The sequence below is a fragment of the Brachyhypopomus gauderio genome, chromosome 13 (genome assembly GCF_052324685.1).
Source record: "Brachyhypopomus gauderio isolate BG-103 chromosome 13, BGAUD_0.2, whole genome shotgun sequence".
NCBI classification, from domain to species: Eukaryota; Metazoa; Chordata; class Actinopteri; order Gymnotiformes; family Hypopomidae; genus Brachyhypopomus; species Brachyhypopomus gauderio.
Genome location: NC_135223.1, coordinates 22,139,342 through 22,163,029, shown reverse-complemented (window position 1 = coordinate 22,163,029; position 23,688 = coordinate 22,139,342). Strand labels below are relative to the sequence as shown.

The 23,688-nt window shown below is 40.9% G+C and overlaps 1 protein-coding gene across 8 annotated transcripts; it reads right to left on the bottom strand.

The window, feature by feature from the left end:
• Positions 1-113: 113 nt before the first annotated feature.
• Positions 114-23,507, bottom strand: thrap3a (thyroid hormone receptor associated protein 3a). 8 transcript variants are annotated; one of them, XM_076971772.1, is made up of 12 exons: positions 23,309-23,507; positions 21,935-22,065; positions 11,596-11,734; positions 7,225-8,061; positions 5,801-6,436; positions 5,128-5,297; positions 4,381-4,492; positions 4,087-4,171; positions 3,102-3,280; positions 2,512-2,659; positions 2,214-2,366; positions 114-2,001 (listed from the first exon to the last, which is right to left on the bottom strand). In XM_076971772.1, the coding sequence occupies exons 3-12, from the start codon at positions 11,727-11,729 to the stop codon at positions 1,780-1,782; spliced, it is 2,676 nt and encodes an 891-aa protein (XP_076827887.1). In that variant the 5' UTR covers positions 11,730-11,734; positions 21,935-22,065; positions 23,309-23,507; the 3' UTR covers positions 114-1,779. The 8 variants fall into 8 exon arrangements, with proteins under 8 accessions (XP_076827887.1, XP_076827885.1, XP_076827889.1 ...); XM_076971770.1 differs by lacking the exons at positions 21,935-22,065; positions 23,309-23,507 and adding an exon at positions 12,582-13,143 and having other exon boundaries at positions 114-755; positions 1,824-2,001; XM_076971775.1 differs by lacking the exons at positions 21,935-22,065; positions 23,309-23,507 and adding an exon at positions 12,582-13,141 and having other exon boundaries at positions 115-2,001; positions 7,225-7,279; positions 7,391-8,061.
• Positions 23,508-23,688: the final 181 nt, after the last annotated feature.

Genomic DNA, 23,688 nt, shown 5'->3' with positions numbered 1-23,688 from the left:
CGTTTGCAAAGTCTAAAGTCCTAACCTGTCCAGACGCTTCCCATGTTGACTTAACATTGTACATTGTAAACATGCTACTTCACCCCACGACAAATTATTCTCTATTACAGAACACACCGTTTCATGTGGGAAAACCTTGTTTTTATTCTCGAGTCAAACAAGTTTGTATTTTATAAGAATACACACCTAGAATACAAACACAATAAATGCGTTTGTTGGACATGAAAACATGAAAAATCTAAACCATATTGTTTTCTTACATTTTTCAGTAAAAAAAAATAATAAACTTTTTACTGAGATGTTTAAGATTCCACTAGACATCCCCAAAACATTACATAAAGTGAATAAAGAAATAACAAAGTATATTATTCCAAATAGAAATTGTTCTACACATTTTAAAGATATCCTCATTAGGAAACTACATGTTCATTGACATTTAAATCATTACATATCCCTATTGCCCAAGAAAGCAATGCCTAAATAGCAAAATAACACACATTTTTTCCAAACTGACAGGCCTATGGTGAACACATCTATTATGCTTAAAAGATACTTATATAGAGCAAAAGAGAAGTTTTTGACATCACAACATGCTGTATAACTAGATCTTGATGGGTGTGGTTATATAGTGTTCTTGTTATTGTTTGAAGGCCTTTGTGGTTGCAGTACCAAAAACAGGCTTGCTAGCTGCACAGAATCCTTATTGGGGTGTTGACATATCCGTGTCCCTGATAAAGTCTTTTATGAATTCAGTTCTGAAATAAACATAGAAGGCAGGCATTGTGGCTGTTAGCTGGGTGGATCTACAGTAGGCATAACAGATCGATTTCCTTGTTTTCCTTAAATACAATGTCCATGAGAGGGACATGACCTGCTGCCTGCAGTAGTTTGGGAGGAGTCATTCACAAAAGTAATTCCCAATCTCTCATGAAACGTGACCATCTGCATATCATGTTGTTACACTTACATTAACATCTGGGTGCAAATTTACCAACCTGTAAAAATGGACACCACTAGTGAATATGCAAGGAACATAGTAACTGAAAGGTGAACAGGAGAATGTGCTGTAGGTATTTATGTGGATAAACAATTTGCAAGCAACCAAGAAATTAATAAGCTATAAATAAACTGCCCTGACATACAAGTACCTGGATACACTTAACAGACATGGTGAGTGACTCAATATTCAGATTTATGATAAAGCAATATGTAATGCCGTGGGCAAAATCGACCACAAACACAGTGACTTTTATTTTGCTTATGCGTTTGCTCAAAATGTACTTTCTGTTTATTGCTGCAATAGATTCACATTAATCTCAGACAGAGACAGACCATGTTTTCAATGATGTGACATGCTACTATGCTTTCCCTTAATATCATTGATTTTTAGCAAACCCAATTCAGCACACTCCTGTCTTAAGGCACTCGTTGTATCCCATACCATATGACCGTCTGTAACTTGCATAACTGTACATATAAAAAGGGAAAACACAACCACTTTCCACTGCATAGTAAGACTGAACCTAAGAATCTTTTACAAACACGTAGATAACATCTTAATGAAGAAAAACATTACAAAATGCCCAATAGTAGAAACATGGGCGAAGTTCTAATGGTCTCCTACTGAAAACATGTTTCCCACTCTTGATGAACTGCACACACTGATGCATGATGATTCCCTGGTCATGTCCATCAGTGTGTATGGTATGAAGTCCTGTCCAGCCAGCGTAAACGTCTCACCCCCTGCTGGCTGGGGCTCGTTTTTTTAAAATGTATTATTTATTTATTATGGTCTTGCTCTGTGTTGTTACCAGGGTGCTCACCATCCTCACTGCTGGCCTGGGACTTGTCGTGGCTCCAGTGAGAGCCGGAGCTGTTTGTGGCAGCCGCACTGGTGGGCCTGCGCAGGATGAAACGCCCCTTCACACGAGGGACACCTGGCTGGCCACGCCCCCCGGCTGGCGCCCACTTTTTCTCCCTCTCGCCGTCCTTTCCCACTTGCTACAACCAGAAAAAGGGACAGTATATAAAACACAGTGTAATCACAAATCAATGTGATTCTTTTATCATTCTTTTATCATTCAAAGGAACAAATGTTAATCTAGTGAATTGCTGTATTATTTGAAGAGAACCCAACTGCAGAGTTTGCATGGTCCATACACTTTACATATTTGAGAGTCTACATAATGATTATTTAAGAGACGATGACCTACCAGGCAGTATTTCCTGTTTTTCTGCGTGTGCTCTGAATCCCAGTCCTCAGTCTTCGGACGCACTGTCACATAAGTCTTGCTATTGTTATTGCTATTATTATTTCCAAAGGGATGGACTTTGTTCCAGCCTCTAGCTTGTGCTCTGAACTGTTGCTGTAAAAGAAAGAAAAACAGAAACGCACAATGAAGCTCATAATCACGAGATCCTTGTGCTTGACATGACGAATGACTAAATACACAGCAATGCGTCCTTGGAGGCCAGTAAAGTGCTAGAGGAGGCCAACAGAGCTCCACGTGCCTGTCCCCTGTCCATTGCCCTGGTGCATTCTGGGAGCTGCAGCTGGGCCATGCTGAAGCCCTCCTCTGTGGATTCAGCCTCCTCCTCGTGAGAAAGGGCAGATGCGGAGGACGAGGAGTGAGAACACTCACGGTTCTTCTTGCTTTTTCTGGAGGGTCAAACAGGAGAGCTCACAGGAAACGGGGATTTCAGCTTATTATAATGGCAACATTACAAAAGTGTACAACGTTGGATATGTAAGCAAAGCATTCCTCTGAAGTCTGAGGACATCACACTGGCATTTTGCACTGGATAATCTAATTAATTGGGGAATTAAAGAGTTTCTTTTAAAATGTATTAAAAGATGTGTTAATTAATCCGCACACTTTCCCATTTTACTGACGCCACCTGATATAACAACAAACAACAACATAAACAACAACAACAATAATGCTCAATCTGTTGTCACGGTGTGCTCTACTCTAAAGCTCTATTTGAATGTACTGTATGTGTCTACACTGTGAGGCTGCTGATCATTAGTGACAGCAGGTAATTACTGTAGCCCCAGAGAAGACCGTGATATGATTGTATAGATATTCCAAATAACTTACTTAGATTTTTTAAGGTGCTTGGAGGATTTCTTAATGGACAACTCCATGTCTGACCCAGGGGATCCCCCTGATTCTCCATCACCTTCCTGTTTGACATTGGGGTCTCTTATGTACTTTTTACGGCGCTCAATATCCAACCGAAGGTCCACGGTATCTCCTTTCGATTGTTTACCATCAGCCTGTGTTGAGGAGACAAAACGGTGATGTGGACAAACGAAAAATTAGTGCTGTGTTCCAGAGGCCTACTGTAAAACTACTATGAGATGGTATTGAGGCACAGGACACATGAAGTCATGCAACTGGACCAAACAAAGCGACTTTTGGTGAACACCACCTCCAGAACCACTAATGCAGAGCTAAATGGAGAGCTTTCATTCAGCAAAGAGCCTAAGTGCTAAGCCTACATATAAGAAAACCCTAAAGACCTCAGAGGTCCATCGTGTTCCAGTCCCCTGCCATTCCACAACTTAAACAGTATTGAGAGAATGTAGAGAATATGCATCAGAACATTAAATATGATATCACCACAGTACAAATACTTTCAGTGGTGCACATGAAAGTACGTTAGGTTTGTTTGGCTTGGTTTGCTCTTTTCGGGCTTTGAAGAAAAATACTTACTATGAAGTTTGATAAGAGTCCACTGAAAGGCTCTGACATGGGAGCGACTGGCCACTTCCATTTATGACCTCTCTTTTCCATTTACGACCTCTCATTTCTTGACTCAACTGCCTTAGGAAGGCTCGTACCCACAGTAAACCATAACCATCAATTGTTGTGGGGGGGGGGGAATATAAAACACAATAAACCGAGAGTGCGCCTCTTTTCAGATCTCACTTTCATTTAGCAGCGGGCTTACGTCTTTCTCTTGTGAGAGACAAGCAGGGGCTTAGAGGAGGAGAGAGAGGCAACGCTAAAGGCACTCTGGCTCACTCACTGTCGCTGCAATCTTTACCAAAATACGTCATATTGCAAAATTTGCTGTCACCTTGAAGCTGCTATCCGTGGAGCATTTCAACTCATCAAACATGACAGAGTGCCTCTTAAAAGCACTGGGAGAAACATCAATTCTCCTGTGAAGAAAGAGATACGATTAAGAAACATGTTTTGAAAATTGTTCCAGTTCCCTGAGCAGCTGGGTTTTCACGAGAATATAGATTCTCTTGGTGAGGTGAAATTAATTGGAAATTATTATAAAATCTTGATGACTGACCTGCATGTATTGATAAATGGGTCAGCACATACAAGTAAGAACAGTGAGAGAGTTCAGCGCAGTTTCTACCTGTGAATCTCTGGACTTTTCCTTGGCTGGGTGATTTCTTTCTCAGCAGCTATTCTTTGGTACATGGCAAATCGATCATTTAAAGTCATTCCAGAGGAAGGAAAATGTTGAGCTGTGAGAAACACAAAAAACAATGTATAGGATTTTGATTTGTTATAAATTAAAAGTAAACCAGTTTGCATCCAACTTCTTAATTTAAATTTGAACACAGGGAAAATATGATACAATATAAGCATGCAACATTATACCACTTTCACAACACAGCTGATTCCTTGAGTTTTAAGTGACACTGTATGACAGTAAATATCACAGTGGACATGAAAAATACTTCCATGGAGGTATTAGTTCAACCTGTGAAGATCTACTTGGATTACATTGTTAGAAACAATGTAAGAAAAAAGTCAGATATCTGTGCAGTGAGAACACACACACTAGTGATCACTAGGGGGCTGTGGTGCACACATCCCAGGGTAGTGGGCAGCCCTAGCCCGGCACACGGGAAGCAGTTGGGGTTCAGTGCTTTGCTCAAGGGCACTTCAGTCATGGCCTGGGGCCTGGGAATTTAACCCATGACCCTCCGAACACAAGGCTGGTTCCCTAACCACCACGACTGCCCCAAGTACTTATTAACTTATCTGCTGGACCGATCACATATATATGTGTGTATATATATATATATATATATATATATATATATATATATATATATATATATATATATATATATATATATATATTTAAAGTCACCTTTGATATGATGGACGATTGCAACTAAATGCTGAGCAAATAGCTCTGATGGGCTCCTACATAACGTATTACACGGAAGGTGCTGGAAGACTGAAGGGAACTCCTTTTCCTTTTTATCAGGGTGCACAAACTCCATAGCATTCCTCCAGTCATTAGACAAAACAGAAGATCTACAAAACATAGAAATAAACTATAGTTAGTGGCTGAAAATTTGCTGACAATAGCATAAATATGCAAAAATCAAACACAGGTACATTAGAATAAACATGTACAAACAAATGAAAACAAGAACCATGGACAAGCAAGTAATGGAGGGACTAATTATAATCTCTTCATTAATAATCATACTCCCTTGAAATATGTCATGTCTAAGTCAATCTAAACCTAAACATTTACTACTGAAATAATCTAAAGAAAGAACAAATTGACATACAGATATTTATATTGAAAATTTGCAGTTATCCATTAGCATCTAGCAAACCTGCACCAACTGCTATATTAATCGTGAGATCCAACAGGATGTTCTTTGCAAGTGCTTCTATCTGTCCAACAGCCTTTTTTGAAATTTGACCACAGCAGGCTTCTATCCTCAACCTTGTGACTCACTCAGCTCTATGAAATGCCAAATATTGTGGCTTCTCAGATGTAATGACAGGGCGGTGGCAGCTTGTACCTGGCCAGGTTGTCGCTGAGAGAGTCCATCCTGAGACTGAACTCGGTCTCTCTTTTGCCAGAAGGCCTGGGTGGGGATTCGTCACTCATACTCATGACCATGTCTCTCCCCCGCCGCTCACAGCTCCTGCGGGGTACAGCTGCATATGTGGGAGAGGGACTCAGTGTGGACTTCTCCTTCCGTCTCACCTTCGATGGTCTTTCTGGAGAAAGCTCCCTGAGCTTACGGGAGATCTTCTCCCTCTTAGACAGAGCAGCCAATAAGCTTGCAGCTCTCTCCTGCTTCCTGCTCAGCAGAAAGGCCTCGAATTCATCATCGAAGTCAAACCTGCAAACCTGCTCCTCAAACAGTTCCTGGGCAGACAGCGGGAGTCTGCTTCTGCTCTTAAAAGCAGCACTCTCCCCAGCCTGCGTGGGTAAATGGGGCTTGGTCTCCTCATCCTCCTCTTCCTCGTCTCTGGCTCTGTCGACATGTTTGTATTTCTGACTCTCCTTTTTGTTGCCGTGGTCTGTAGGCCTACACAGCGCAGAGGACCGATCCGAAGCGGCTTCAAACTTCTTCTCATCCGACCCGTTCCCACTCTCTGCCGCGCTGCGTGTGGAATTATGCTTTTTATTCTTCTGTTCCTCCAAGAATCTAGTCAGTAAAGGCAAGAGATGCAGATGGTTAATTATGTCTGCACAGAGGGAAAAACGGTATTTATGTGCCGACCCCAAGATGCGATCCAGCTTCTACATTCTTGAGGTCTCATTAAAACATTGAGTGCATTTTCAGCATGCAACACGACACGACATGTCTGCACTTGCACAGTGCTGAAAAGGTGACATGGACCCTCATGGGGAATGTATGATTATGTTGTATATATATTGTATAGGGCCATTCATACACATAAACCTATGAAAGCTATGAACAGCCATTTCTCCATATTCACTATTTCCCCATCTTACCCAACTGTGATTCTGATCACAGATGCTTTAGTGAATGTTGTTTCTAATGAGTTTTATATTTGAGTTCTAGATTTTTTAGTAGGAACATTTGCCAAATTGCCACTTTCTTGTTCCAAAATGACAGTATCACAGTAGATGATCTGCTCAGACGCAACTGTAGCAGTGAAGATGTTTCTGCCTGATGGGACACCCACAAAGGGTTTATTTCCATTTATACTCTGACCTAGAAAATAACTGAAGCACAGAAGCAGTGATGTATATACCAGTTTGACACAAAAGCTGCTTTATATGACTTTTGATTTGTTTATCTAATAATACTCCTCTTTCGAGCTCCTTAAAGCTCCTTATATACATGCACTTTCTAAATGAATATGTATATATATATATATGACAGTAAACAAACTGCACAAAGATATTAACAAAGGATATATTTGTTATTCTATCTATAAATATCCCCTTTATGCCATGATAACTTACTTTTTAAATGCCATGGACATGGCAATAGTATTTGTATCCTCTTCCTGGTCAATGTCTGAAAAAAGCCCAAAGCCAGAAACTTTAGAAGGACTTTTCTTTGACAGGCTGGTGGTGGAAGATGTAGAGGCGACAGTCTGCCAGCAGGTGGCGACATTGCTAATTGTACCTGAGCTCACAGATACAGGATGTGCTTCAGCAGGAGCTGGATCAGTAGTGACAGCAGAGCAAACCTGTGGGCCGGCCCTCTTGGGGCTGCTATCGAGATTCACTGGAAGTGGCGAGACGTCGGGTGTTCTTCCTCCTTTTGTGCCCTCCTCTGCCTCCGCTCGACTCCCTTGCTCCTTCTCACTTTTTGTACTCCTCTGCGCCTCCGGGCAGCCAGAGAGAACCTCTCTTGCAGCCTTACAGCCGTGCTGAGCAGACCCAGACCGCTGTCTGGAGGAGCCGGAGGAAGAGGAGTGGTGTGAATGTGGTGAAGAAGACCTGTCAGAGCGGCGGGAATGGCTGCGTGAGCGCTTCTTGGGTGTGTCTGAATTAGAGTGCCCCCTCCTGGGGCTCTGGGCACACTGCAGCTGCTGCTGTTGCTGCTGCTGTTTTTGCTGTGGCTGTGGGCGATAATTCTGCCAATTATTCGGTCTGTAGTTGTTGTTGTATCCCCCTCCTCCACGCTGAAAGCGGCCGCGGAAGAAGCCACGGCCTCTGCCCCGGAAGTAATAAGGCCTCCGGAAGCCTCTGTGGTAGCCTCTGAATTCACGATGGTTTTGATATTCCCGTGGTTGCTTCCTCTCCCAGTTGTGGGGCGGAGAATGTGATTTTGACCGAGAGCGGGACCTGGAGCTTGGAGAGAGAAAGAGGGGAGGTTGAGTCTCCAAAAGGTTCTCAAACAAAAGAAAAGCAATCGATTTATCTACAGGAAACATATCTACATAAAACATTCAGTATTCTTGTTCATGCACAAAACACTACTGTACAGTACTATACAACATTGCAAATTCAATTCCAGCACCGCAAAACAAATCTTAAAGACCCTTGAAACACGTGAAGCATATTAAAAAAAACAATGTATGCTAAAACACTTCTGAAATGCCAATCAAAATGGCTAGACCTAGCTGAGCATGGTCCTAATATTTCAGTGAGCACACATCATTCACAGCCTGCTACATTAGGCCCAACTGGCAAGTGATACACCCACATGTGTACAAACCTACTGATGAGCATATTGTTGCAAATCACTGTGAAGTTCATGCACCAGATAAACCTTGTCCCCAGAAATGGTAGGATTTAATGTTTTCTGTTAGACCTAAACACAATTGGCCAAATCCATACATGTTGAACAGTACTCATTACCTTTGAGTTTTTTCTCTGTAGTTAATAGCAGTGTTAACACGTGATTCAACTGTATGCCGGTCTGGGTGTCACTGGGTGTTTTGTGAGACGTATAAACATTTTTAGGTCTGCGAGGAATCTGTTACTCTAAGACAATCATGGCACTAAACTAATACCTGCAAGAGTCGAGCAGAGTTGTTGCTGCAGAGCCTGTTCCGTCCACAAGGTGGCCATAAAACACCGCGTAATCCACGACGAACAAAAACAGTTTTTCTTGACGGCTAATTTGTACGACAAGCACTTGGAAAACGAACCACAATACTTTTTAACACTTTGGATTGATTTAACTACCAATTTCATTCCAGCTGTGTATCATTCCACACATAGTGCATGTCATTCTCAGTCCCAATCTGAAAATGGCTCAACACAATCCATATGCAGAATGCATTACAGTGAATCAGATCACAGACAGAAACAGACTCAAGGTCTAGAATAACTCTCAGAATTTTCTCACAACTGCTACCTTGTAAAATAACTAATTAAAAAAATATTTTTAAGTGAAACTCATCTTAAAATTAAAAATAATGTTTTGAATGAAAGTTTTGAGGTTTATGCTCTCAAAGGATCCTACAGTTTTGCGAAGAAACATCTAAGCATGCTGACCATCTTTTTCCAGTTTGTCTGTAAACCAACGTGCCAGTCTTCTAATGCTCACAACTACTTTACCACACCATTTTAATTAAATTCAAATGCAATTTAATCATTGATTTTATTCACTTTCTGCCAGGTTCCAACAAACAACAAATAACACACACTCAAATACAATGACATTTCTACAGCAGTGTTTACCTATGTACCTGCCTCCTTCATATAGACCGAGGAATAGTTTTAACGCCCTGTTCTACTCACCCAGTGGTCTTTTTCATTGGGATAAAGGACAAGGTGGTAGTGCACAGAGCAACATTGCGTTCTCCCGGAGAGCGAGAGCAGTTCTGCGGCTCAGCGCTGAGCCCGGATGGAAAGACCCAGTCACATGGGTCATATGGGAAAGATTTCCACTCCTACACTGCCAGGCAAAGTACACATTCTTGGGCTGCCAATTACACCAGTGTCCTTACCCAGAGAAGTCAGCTTAAAGTAATAATTAAAAGAGCTTTGAAAGCTTCTAAAAGATATTTTGGTTACTTCTGATAATTTATTGTAGGTTAATTTAAGGAAGAGCTATAATCCATAATTCTGGATAACAGGGAGTTGCAATTTTATTCTGTTCAGTTTGCTGACAAAGAGAACAAAACATTCTGGCTTTATATTTTAGCTTTTGTTACATCATTGACATTAAGAGATTCACAAAGATGAACATATGTGTCCTACACACTGTGACCTAGCCAAAGAATTAAAATGTCTCACACTCAGGGCATTACAAATGTCCCACCATCAGGGCATTACACATGTCCCATCATCAGGGCATTACAAATGTCCCACCATCAGGGCATTACACATGTCCCATCATCAGGGCATTACAAATGTCCCACCATCAGGGCATTACACATGTCCCATCATCAGGGCATTACAAATGTCCCACCATCAGGGCATTACAAATTCCCTCAAGCCAAAAGTGAAAAGTCCATATGAAAAAAACGTCCAAATGAAAGTCCACACATCCCTTGCACACATCAATGTTATATAACAACGTAAACCGTCCCACAATATTTTCATGTTTTTGAAGAAAACAGTTCTCTTTAAAATTTAACATAATAGTCAGGCAGAATAGCACAAATACGCAGAGAATGTGCATTTTTAAAGACAGCAGTACCCAGGGGTGGCCAACCTGTCAGAGACCAAGAGCCAATTTTTTTACTGTGTTACATCAGAGAGCCTCATCATACATGGTCACTTGGAGTGTGATTGTTGAGCGGGGGGTGTTTGGCAAGTGTAAAACTACGCCGGTTTTAAAAGTATTAGCGGCTTGCTAGGCTTGTTAACAAACCGCGCACCACGAAGATGTAGCAGTGTGTCGCCCCGTTTGTGCAGGTGAGCCCGCGGACCGGCTGGCGAGCTGCATGAAACCAGGCAAGGAGCCGCATGCGGCTCGCGAGCCGCAGGTTGGCCACTCCTGTCCTAGGCCAAAGAATCAATGTAGGCCCTACAAAGCACCAATCATCCTGAATAAGATAAACCCTGCATGATGGCTGAAATATCTCCCATATTCTACAGCCATCTGAACAAAGGGAGTGTTCAGTTGAAGAAAATGATTAAATGGGCCTAATAGAATATCGATTTTATGAAATGCATCATTTAGGGAGGACTGAAAATCAACTTGCATAAATGAGATCCGTGAACTTCCTATTGGTGCTCTGAGACAAGCTATAGAAAATTCACACCGATATAAAAAGTTTGTCATGTAAACTTGCACACAGTTCTTGAGTTTGTCTATCAAGCCATTGCAAATCAGAGTATGATGGAAAGAAGTAAACACTGAAACATTCTAAAATTGGTCCTCATGGGTTCTGTTTTCTTAGACTGAACAGGGTTGATCTTATTATCACTGAATCTAGGGCACTGACAAAAGCTTGTGTTCACAATGGCAATATTAAGTAATACTCTTTTGGTGCAAGTATCTTTCACTTACGTGAATTCACTTTGTGCTTGTGCACCTAGTCAGACAAGATCAACAGGTTGCAGATACCTTCCCTGTCTTTATTACCACACGATCCAAATGTGCAAATCCTATAGCCTGAGTCACACTCAAAGATCATTTCCATCTTGTTGGCATACCGACAGGCATACAGTAAACAGAGAAACCTTTGATGCCTCTCATTTGATGTAAATGTGGGTGTTTTGCTGTTGACACAGAATGCATGTTATCGAAACTGGGGAATGAAACCGGAATGTAAGAGTCCATCTAGCAAAAACTGAAATTAGTGCCCATCTGTATCCACACCTGTGCTTAATGAGTTTTCATTAACTTCACAGGCAAATATTTGCAGCTGCACAGGAAACACTCCCTAACCAAAGACTTTTAGGTGTGTATGGACAGGAAGTTACCCGTAGCGGTGTTTCCTTGAGCGTGACCTCGAGCTGCTTCGTGATCTGGACCGAGAGCGTGACTCAGATCGCGACCTCGACCTAGATGGGGAGTGGGAGTGTGTTCTGGATGTAGATCTCGCTGTCTTAGACATCACTGCTGTGGAGAGATCACAAGTCATAAGACAAATATTAGTCTAATTAGCAAATATTAGTGTAACGACAACAGCAAATATTAGCAAGTATATACAAAATGTACAATATGTAAATGTTCTGGTTTTTTTTTACTATAATATTTTATAAAATTGAGACAATGTTTTACATGTTTAGAGCAAGCTAAGTCTCAGTTGCAATGCAAAAAATGCAAAAAAAAAGAGTTTACATGTATGTATCAAATTCTTTGGGGGGGGGGGGTGTTGGCAAAGAGTTGCTGGACATGTCTGAGATGGCAGAGCAGGTTTTGCAGAACAAACCTGCATTGTGTTAGACAGAGCATTATGCTGATTCTTCATATATATACCACAGATATCTGCAGAGGTGTTGAAGTGTTTCTGTTTCTCTTTTGTCTATCACCACTATCCACCAGACCAGCGGTGGTGTTTGATCTACTGGGAGAAACTCCCACAGAACTACAGCAAATAATGAACTCCTCAGTTATCCAACACTGCTAGTAAAAGCAATTATTCACCACTGGCCATTTAGTCCCTTTTGGCTCAACATCATATATAAACGCATCATAGACAGCGGATATAAATAAAAAATAAATCAAACATTAAATGTACTGAAACTGCTGAATAAATCAGCTGATTTACAATCAGCCTAAACGTCATCGTGCTAATAAATATGTCCACAGGCACCACTGATTCTTGATGACATTTCTTACACTGAATACCTTTTCCAAATATTCAAACTAAATTTAAAACAAAAGTTTTGCTTTTGTTTCTGGGATTGTGTTGTTGTCAGGGGTCATTCCTCACGTCTCCAAACCACCTCTCAGACCAACCCACCTGCACTGCGTCTATTCAGTAATCCGTGAAGGTCCCATGGAAATAGAAAATGAATCATTGACAACTTTTTCAGCCCTTGTTCATCCTAATATATTTGTGACATTCATATGTAGGTGTGCTGGGGACCATAGCCCTCCTGAGGCTTACAATATTTGATCAGTACAGGTGATGGTAGAAGATCCGTGGGCAGGTCAGTCAATATAAAACAGCAGCCTGCTCACTAAAAGCCAACATGTCATCTTTGCTCCGTGCACACAGGGGCTGAGGTGCATCTCTCCTATTTCTATGCACAGAGAAATGAATCCTGGCCGTTTATGAAGTCCCGGCTTCCTTCATTTTGGGCAGCTGTTGCTTTTGGCTGCCCTGCTGTAATTTCCTGCAGACTCAGACAGGAGTCTTACTTACTGCCTTCTACTGTGTGAAGTTGAACAGAGTTGAAAGGTGCACTGCACTTCCATGTGGAGACGAACCCAAGGTGCTTTTAACTTTTAGTTTCCAGTTACTGTGACAAGGAAATGAAACTAACTCCTCCCATTGTACACTCTCTCAGGCAGACTGTGAAAGAATTTATGTTTTTCACCTGCCGGTTAACATAACAGATTTGCCGCTGGGGTTTTCCAAAGCCAGTTTTACATGCTGTGGAAGAAATGTCCAAAAACTGCAGTAAAGAAACAGCCAACATTAGCACATATATGTTTCACAGGAAAATAATATGCCATATTGATGTGAATGAACACAAAAAATTCATATATTCATATATATATGAATAACTTTACTCAACTGAACTGTAGACATTGGATCCACACTAACAGTACTATACACACCGAATAGCTTTAAGGTCAATAGTCTGATTTTTTCAGTGCCCCTGTACATTAACTGTATACAATATGTTGGGTGATCATTGATTCTTCTCCGACAAAATTATACAATCTTCTGTTGGGGAAATTTGTGAGATACTTTTGAAAGTTGGAGAAACAGTTTGCAGTAGAATCGGAACAGAGCAGCTGTCGTCAACGTGTAAAAACTGCCACAACGTATAATCATCAGGATCTCGGTCACCTGTGCTGCTGTTGCACAATCAAAACACACACACACACACACACACACACCCCTTCTTTCCTCCTGCACCATTCTCACATCCCCCCTTCACACATTCTATCTTTTCTATCGGCAGGCATGCACCAACACACACCTCCCCAAAATGGCATCCGTGGATCAAGCCTCATCACCTGTTCGATTGAGAGGGTGAAAGTTGATGCAAACAATGGTGGAGACACCCGATATGGAAGTACTACGAACCCACCAGTCAGTCCGCTCTCTGTCATCAAGGCCTGGGTCGCCACACGGGGTAATAGCACCATTATCAATGGTCAAAACAACCGCAACTTTTATAAACACGGAGCAGATGTAGGAAAACTTCATTCAGCCCCCCATTGTAGATACAATTTCAAGGCACATTAACAGATTACAGTTGGACCACTAATTTCTCTACAGGACCCACAAGGTCAGGATGTTGTCTGGATGACCATTCGGGCTAGGGGGCAGATATTGGGGCTAGGGGGCAGGCATTCGGGCTAGGGGGCAGATATTCGGGCTATGGGGCAGGCATTCGGCGCTCAGCTTTATTTGGAGAATTGTGATGAATTGCTGTTAATGGTCTTGGAGGAGTGCAATGCATTACACTAAGCCTTCATTTTATAAAAAGCACTGTAATTTCACAGGATGGACCACACAGGGGTTTCCTCTTAAGAGCCTAGAAAGGGTTTATTTACACTCACTCACTGATGTTTCCAAAGATATTACGCTGATGACAGATCAGTCCTTTAATCAACATATTTATAGAATCTGCGGCTTTGTGTTATCGTCGAAGGTCATTTTTAGTAAGCTATTCTAACCTGAAGTAGCTGCAGCACTATGCACTGTTGTTTCCCTCACCTCTAAAATAGGGAGGGCCTTTAGTTCTGGACTGTTCTGGCAGAACCAACAGAACTTGACAGATGCAGTGCTGACAGTAAACTAAGACACATGGCCTCAGCACACAAGGATCATCCTCCCACATATCTCTCCATCAGTGCCCCTGAGTCAAATGTTGATTTAATGTTTTGTTTTATTTAATATCATATTCATTGTAATAAATTATCTTTTATAATAAATGTAAAAGATACTTAATAACACCCCCAACACACATACACCTGAACAGAGTGCATGGCGAATGCTTTGTAGGGTGAAAATAGCCTACTACACAACATCCTAACAAAGAAAACATTATTGACTAATCTATATTTCTAATCTTGCATTGCTAAATGCAGGTGAGAATAACCACGGCCCGCTTGACCTTAGTTGCACTTTAAGAAGAGCGTTTATATGAATCTACTGTAGGCTTTAGGCGTTTCATATTTGCTTAAAAATATAAATCCAACAAAACCTGATTCACAACGTTGTATCCGTTGATAGCATAGTTTACTGAGACAACTGGAAATACAACATTCATCATTTGTAGCTAGTTTTACGGTAATTCAAGATTACAAAACATTCACAAGGCTAAACCGGTCAAGAAACCAACAAAACAGGATTGTGTATGTATAAACATATATATATGTATGTGTATGTGGAAACATATATATATATATATATATATATATATATATATATATATATATATATATATATATATATATATATATATATATATATAATGTGAAACTTATATATACACATAATATGTAATATAGTAATATTACTATATTATAATATGTTACTATATGTTAATAATAATATATAATAACAAATGTTACTATAACGGCATGACACACTTGTACTTGTGAATATGTTTCTTATCTAACTGATGTTATAATATTTGAATGATTATCTCGCTGATGCCAAAGGAAACAGCAAATGCGTTAGAAAACACTCACCGCCTGTCTGCTCCAGTGCAGTAGTAATGCCAATGTGGTGTTCTTCCACACTTCCTCGTATACTTCTAGACGTTCAATTAAGTCTCAGTTATTAGCCAATTATTTTCAGCAAAACGTCTGAAAGGACAAATCCCTTTTGTGTCACCGCAAAATCCACCTACTGCTGTTAAAACAGAGAATATCACACCAAGTCCCCCACACAACCTGCTTCAGACGACACACGCTGCATGGTGAAGCGCATTTGTCGCGTAATGTCGGATTATGCAAATACGACACTGATGTGGAAGTGAACCGACACCTCTGAGCTGTGAGAGCGACTGGTCACGGCACCAACTCCACCAACTCCACCAGCGAGACGCTCAAGTTACTCCCCGGATTCCCCCTGGTTGAACAAGTCGAGTTTGACAGATTCTCCCGCCCCTTGGAGGCTTAAAGAAACAGTGCCTTAAAGACCACTGGGAACGTCTTCCAAGTATTATCGATTTTACATCATCAAAATGGATCTTGTCATCCTGCTGAATTGTATGCTAAGTCGAGAGCAGCAAACATTTGTGAGATATAGAGTAGATTCGTATAATGCACAATGCATCTGTAAATGAATATGAACATTTGAAAGGCTGCAATTCAAGTGTATTCATTTCACTGTCTTGAAGTAACCTAGTCAGTTTTATTCTAATAATGTGAATATTATGTATTTGAAGGGTTGTTTTCAAAGAATTTCACAAGCAATGAAAATAAATGGTGAGAGCATCTATATTTTTCTATTAAAACATTCAATTCTACAGAGCAAAGTGGAAACAAGAAAACACTTATTAAGGTGTTTAAACTGTTGATCAGTAATCAACAGTTTGGCTCATTGCATTGGCCATTGAAAACACCCCACTTGTTGCAGCCTAACATGGATTCGAGTTTTATTTGTGCTTTGCGAAGCAGAGTTTAGCCACTGTGAAGTGAACGCAGAAACGTTTAATCAGACTGTGTCTGCCAGGATTTCCTGAGGCCCCTATAATCATATAAAAAAATAAAAGCTTAGCAGTTGCTGTATTTTATTGTAAGGATGTCCTACATTGCTATTGATTCTTATAGATTTTACTGTCGTAGTAGAGGTTATTACATATTCAAGCTCCTAACTGACAATCGTTAGACTTTTACAATTACACAATTACAATTACACAAAACCTCAGAGCTTTGTTTGTTGTCTTGACTGCCTGCTATGCAACATACAGTATGTGAGTGCTGGGTCTGATCATTCTAATTCTAAGGTTTAATGCTCTGATTAAACCTACCTGACTATGGCACCTTCTAAGGTTTCACTATCCACCCCAGTCTGTGCTGACATAGGTTGGTCTGACCTGACAAGGGCTAGACCTGCAGATACATCTAGAAGACCATGAACAGCTGGGTGAAGTGTCTCTGGTGTCATGAACAGAACCCCACCCACTCCCCCCCCCCCCCCCCTCCCCACCACCCCAAACATTATGTACAAATGTCATTCAGCCATTTATGGTGCAAACAGGTAATCAGGTAATAACAGACTTTGACCACTGACTCATGTCTGAGCACTGAATAGTTTTTTGTCACATGCTTCTGTCACATGATGATGAACGGTGAATGGGACGTAATAATTTCTAATTTCATTAGTGCTTCTACTGCATTTATATCTTCCTGACACAGAAACTGTTGAAGTTGAATGACAACCATCTTAAATGTGAGTGACGACCCTTTTGTCCTACATTTTTGTGATTCCATATAGGCCCATCCATTGGTCCTGGTCATGCTTTGATGTAACCGTGTGAGGCTCTGTGGATGCAGTTCAGTGGGCCTAACGTGGGAAGCCCGGGACCGTAATAGTAATGGTTCGTGGTGAGCGTACAGGTGCTATAGATCCTGGGTCCTTGAAGGCAAACTGAATACAGTAGTCGGAGGACACTGGACAGGAAAGAGTGTGTTGAGTGAGTCAGTGGAGTATGAGATAGTTCCAGAAACGCAGCACTGCTCTGTGCCTGGTGTTGGTAAAGCAGGTAATGGAGTATCAGTGGCAGGACAGGACCCAGAAATGCCACTTTGTTATTTCTAAACATGCTCTTTGTATTACTTAAGCAATAACAAACAATAAAAGCATTGATTCCAAGACTTACTTTTTCCATTAAAATGAAGCTATATTACGTTACATAATAGTATGAGAACTCTGTGACCAGTATGGTAGTGTTGTAATAACATGTGACATTAAGTATACGAGGTACCGACACAATTTATTGTCCACCACCATCTTTAGCTCTAATTCAGTTCTATCTATATTGCACAACAGTAATAATATGATCAGGATTTACGACTTTGGACCGCTCTAGTGCTCCTTTCTCCATAACGACACTCTTAAGACATTTTGTGCAATGATAGAAATAAGGGAAAAAATGATGTTTCAAAGGATTCTAACAATATTTCTTCAATGTGTACGTTTCATGCATAAGCCCATGTAGACAAAGACATTGCAGACGTCATGTTGATGAAGGGATTCCAAATCAAGATAAAATAACCCATAATTTACTTTAAATAATTATTTGCAGTCATTACGCATAAACTGTAAATGGTATTATGTATCATATAAATAAAGAAATTACAGAAAAACAAGGAAAACAATGGGGCTTTGAGCTGAAGCTGAATCTGATGTAACAGTTAACAGATGGACAAAGATGCTGAAAAAGTTTCAATTGTGAAAAAAAGAGCATCTTTGCCAACTGGAGTGTACAGTATTACAGACTAATACATGACTTGGGAAACAACCCTGAATCCTTTGTTCCTCTTGACAGTATCCATGGAAGGGTTATGAAATCCCCCTCGCAGTCAACAGAATGTGCTAATGTCCTCAGCGATGAAGATAGTGTTGCCCTACCCAGTAGTATTCTGCATCTGCTGGAAGAACGTCTGATTAACCTGATTATATTTTAAAAAGTAGCCAAGTCAGAAACTGTAAAATTAAAATGCTATGAAAAAAATGAGTGAGTGAGTCTGAAACCTGTGTGCTATAATAATCCACTGAGACCTGGTCATACTAATTTAACATGGCGGTAATGGCTCAGATCTTTGTAATATTTTGTTTTAGAGAATTTATGCATGACATATGCCTGCTTTTTGTATCATGAAACTGCAAACATGAATAACTTGCAATTTTTCTTGTTTAATATCATGGGAAATTTGTAATTTTGCTCTTATGAATACAATATAGCATAGCATTTGATTGGCTGGCTCAAGGGTATCTTGAATTCTGACCAATCTACGCTACTACCTAGGATGCATTATGTGAACAACTGCAAAGCACTTTGTAAGTCGATTTGGATAACAATGTCTGCTAACTGCCCTAAATGTAAATGTTAATGTTAAAAATATTTGAAACGCCCCACAGGCAGTGTGACTACACTGCTGTACAAGACCTGTGTGCTTTCTGGGTGTGATTCTTGTTTGATTAATTCATTAAAATAAATTCCTCAGTCATGAATCTCTGTCCATAAAGTATATTCATGTGGACCCTTTATTAACTTATCCTGTTAATGCCACTTAATTGAATGACTGACATGTTGCTGTTTTCACAACATTCACTTTTAACTTTTCAAAGGCCAGAAGGAAGTTCATGAAAGGAATGAGACATTCCACAGCCATCAAAATAAATGATCCACATACTGAGAATGTTAAAAAATGCATTGCAGACCATATGCTGTCATGTTTAGAAATTACTATAATAAATTTGAGAATGAGTTTTGGGAAATGTAGCCTAAATATTCCTCCAGTCTTTGTGCTAATATGTCCATGTATGCTTCTATATGGGACCAGGAGGTTTCTGGTGTGGACCCTGAGCAAATATTTACACTGATTAATTAATTTAAACAGGGTAAATGATTTGTGTTCAGGAGGTTTCACTCCAGCTTTATTTCTGCAGGCAACCTTCACAAGTAGCCCTAATGTACCCACACCAGGGCTGCGTGTCACAGCGCTCTGCCGTGTTTGACACGTTTAACCTCATGTAGAGAACACGTCAGCTGCACGTCCACCACTACGGCTAAACATAAACAAGGGTGTATGATTTAAAACGTTCTCAAAACGCATTAAAACATTGTTATTCTTTACAACCTTCAGATGTTCCGTGGAATACTGAATATATTTACTTATGATCCAGGCATTATAAAGTCTGAAAAGTGTGCAGAAATCAACAGGCAAATAGGCAGATACCACCACCACCACTCTGTGCTCTTTAAGCAAAGTTTCTCCAGCTCTCCCAGCTAGGCCTCTGGCCTTGCCTAACTTTAGTTCCTAAGCCCCTACTTAGAGCTTCTTGCCAACCATCCAGACTTAAATAGCCTCTTCTTATAATGCAGCGTGGTGTGCTCATAAAAGCGGCACTCTCCTCGCGGGACTTGCTCCGGGCAACTGTGACAGGTGGAGACCCTGCTAAAGAGCAATGTCTGCGTCAAAACGCCTTGTTGGGAGGCCCCACGAATGGGCTTTTGATCAATTGGTATAGCATTTCTGTGGGGAAGCCTGGTGCTAAAATTGTCGTGAATACTGGATGAATGTGACACCCAACCTCTGAGAGCTTAAAAGGGGGAGTTGGGGAGGTGGTCGGTGGGGTAAATTCACCACTAACACAATTGGACGTTGATTGGGTCGTAACTCATTTCAGCAAGAAACAAGAGAACAGCTACTGGAACAGGCACCGGTGACAAACCACTGAATTAAAGTGTTCTTGAGTGAAACATAAAGCAAGTAAGAACAGAACTTTGTCAGTGGGTTTTTTTTTTCAAGAAATCAATGGAGAAATCAATTCCATGGAAAATTTGAGCTGGTTAGGCTGTAAAAGAATTCAATTTATCAAATTTTCTCATACAAATTATGCAGATGGCATGGGCCACCTAACAGGACCCAAGAAATTCATATATTAATTCACAGTTGTGAGCCAAAAGCACAGATTCAGATATTCCAAAATCTGTAGGCAGGAAGTGCATAGATAGTGTAGTGCAGATGTGACAGTGGATTTTACCCTTACAGCATTTACACATTATCCCTTCCATATGCTGATGAACTCCCTTCATATGGATTTTTATAAGCAGTCCTGTCTGTTACCATCAACCTATTGAGACCTACTGACTCTACCAGTATAGTTGTGGCCTGTTGTTGTAGAGGCAAGCGACGACGGTGTTTGTACCAGCAGTCCATGTGCCCGTAGGCAGTGCATGTACAAATGGCAAACACAGCTGCCCCTCACCACTGAGAACTCCCAGAGAGACATGGATGCTGAGCTGAGGGTGTTATTGAGTGCCAGGGGCAGCTGCTCCCTGCTCCCCAGACAAGGGTTAACTCACCAAACTGCGAACTTATCCTGCACCTCAGTCCCAGAACAGGGACGTCGTGATCTGTTATTTCAATAAAGAAAATTACAAGCAAGAGGCCCCAGCCGGCTGCTGTAAACACTGCTCTGTACACTTAAAGTGAAACCATACCAACAACACTCTCTGGACTTTCCATGCAGCCATTCAGGCACAGTTCGTCTCACCGTGCAGGTTGCCATGTACATCCCTTTTCCCCTGCGTTAGGGGTAAATTTAGTGCCCGTGCAAATCTCCCTTCCACAGATGCCATCTCTCCCAGCACTGTCAGTCAATATTGAGCACTGTTAACGGTCTCAATTACGGTTAGCGTTCCAGCATGTCACTGGTAATCTGAGAGAACAAGTGAGACTAGCCAATGGAGAAATCTTAGGACTGATTGGGTTTCCATGGTAAAACACAAACATTGTGGTATTGATCCTGTCTTTAGCTACATTGTTTAGGTATTACTTATCCTTGTACTTATTTATACTTATACTTATTACGTATTACTTAGCTAGGATAAAAGTAAGGTTTTCTGATTCAAATAGCTAATATTAAACTTTTATAGTTGACATTCCTCATTTGCCTGTGAGTCAGCATCTTTGGGAGGTACATATCAAAGTACGATATCTCATTAGCATCTTGCTAACTGATTGGTACTTGTAGGCCCCTGTTTAGAATGAACTCTAAATTTAAAACAGGGTGTTTTTACATTACATTTTTATATATATTTCTTACATTTTAAGGTCTTAGGATCAGCAGATAAATCATGTTCATATGATAATGTCATCCCCTTTTATTTATTGCCCTGATTTTTTTCAAAGGCCATCACCTTAGCTGTAACCCAATATCAGTAATCAAAAGTTATAGGTAGTTATTTATGCTAGTGTCATAAACCCTAGATCTTGGCTTCATCAACTATCTTCCAGACCTCAGAGCTCCTCGTTAGAGCAGGTCTCATTTAGGCCATGTGTCACTGAAGCTTCTAAAGCAGGCTAATATAGTAATATAGTATATCTCTTGTAAAACAAGGTTATATATACCCAAGAGTGGGACTCTGAGGTATGGTGCCCTCTGCTTACATTGGATATGTCAGAGCTGCTACAGCCAGAAGCTTCCAAGAGCAACGCGCGCTTGAAACCACGGTGAGTCATTCCTGGTCGTCCGTCAAGCCCTGCCTCTTGTCGCCATGTTCTCAGGAAACGGCAGTGTCCTGGGCAGAGTCATGGGAGTTAGGGGAATAATAAGGATGTGAGAGGAAAAGCACAATATTTTGGCATTCAAGGATCTGAGAATCTGAGAACAGTTAGAAAGAGAACAGTCTTCATTTCAGTTTGAAGTTAAATGCTTCTCACCATTACGGTCTCTGCTGACCCCAGAGACCGTAATGGTTTAGCCCACGTCATAGTGGCGCTGTGACACATATATCTTTAAGAACAGGCGATCGTGATGTTCCTGCTTGGAGATGGAGTGGGTCAGGGTGGGGTGTGGTGGGTGGGGAGGGGGTGTGGTGTAGCCCTCGTCTTCCTCCCCACACAGCTTTGGTTGCACAGGCCTTTAGAGCCAGAGAGACCAACAGGGCTAACAGCCTGGAGCTATGAATCAGCACTGAATTATGTAACATGGAGCATTAGAAACTCCAAGAAGCCAAGACCCTAACCTCAGACATGGCATGGAGAGCTGATTTTTTTTCAGAAGGTTAAAGGTTATGGGCTGGGTGTATTTTTAGCTCGTTTTATCTCACTCCTCTGTGTTTTTAATAAAAAAACATTGAACTCTCCAAGAAATACATAGCTCATTATATGATTTTGCTAATAAGAAACATTTTCATCTTGTCATGGGGTAAAAATCCTTTCTAAACACTATGGCAGGGTGGTATCTTAACCCACAGTTTGTTACATAGCATGTTTTGCAGGCAAGACTGCACTGTTGTTTGAACATTGTCTGTAACTGTAACTAAGCTAACATTACTGACTGGTGAATTAAAGCTGTTTACTAAATAGTCTGTTCCTCATTAAAACCTTCCACAGTGGCACACAGTGGAAATCTGGTGTACAGGGACAGGACCTCCACTGCAGAGCTGCTGTCATTCAATGTTGCAGCTAGATGTGTCTGTTATTTCCCGAGCACACATTAATGTATGACTGAACTGCTTATTGTAACTGAAACCCGTAGTTGTCAAGAGAACACCACACAGATGTCCCTTTAACAAAGCAATAAAATGATACAAGAAAGCATGCCATTTGAATTGCATATTTTACGACAACAAATACTCAAATGAGTAGAAGCTGTACATCTAGACGAAATCATTTGAATAGTTTGAGCAGGTTTTTTTTACGTGTGTGTGTGTGTGTGTGTGTGTGTGTGCTCTCTCCAGAATTAAAAGCATGTGGCAATCAGACTGTGTGAATATCTTGTAAAACTAGTACAATCAAGACTTCCTGCTAAGCGTTCACCTTCAGAGTTAGATGGAGTAGTCCGATGTCCCCTCCACTTGAATGTGTTTGCCATAACGTGACCTCAGCCATCTCGTGCTTTTTGGAAAAACAGTGCTGAACTCCATTCAAGAAGAGAGTTTATCTGTGAGTGAAATAATTACTCAGGATGCTGACATCTGAGACAGTATTGTTCAGTGTTTACGGTTGTTTGCCTTGTGTTGCATATGTAAATGTAATTATAGCATTGCAGTTATATAAATAAAATACGTATCCAGACTGTCCGTCCATCCATCCATCCATCCATCCATGAAAAATCTTACAATCAATCATCCACTTCCTGGAACCTAAGGGGAGTCAGCAGAATCATCACCCTGTCTAGGTAACATTATGAGCATAAA

Coding starts and splice junctions, on each gene's coding strand:
- thrap3a (XM_076971769.1), bottom strand. CDS start 12,639: ATGATTCATTTTCTATTTCCATGGGACCTTCACGGATTACTGAATAGA. Junction 3,281..4,086: donor CCACGGATAGCAGCTTCAAG/GTGACAGCAAAT, acceptor TCCTCAACACAG/GCTGATGGTAAACAATCGAA. Junction 2,367..2,511: donor GGGCAATGGACAGGGGACAG/GCACGTGGAGCT, acceptor TTTCTTTTACAG/CAACAGTTCAGAGCACAAGC.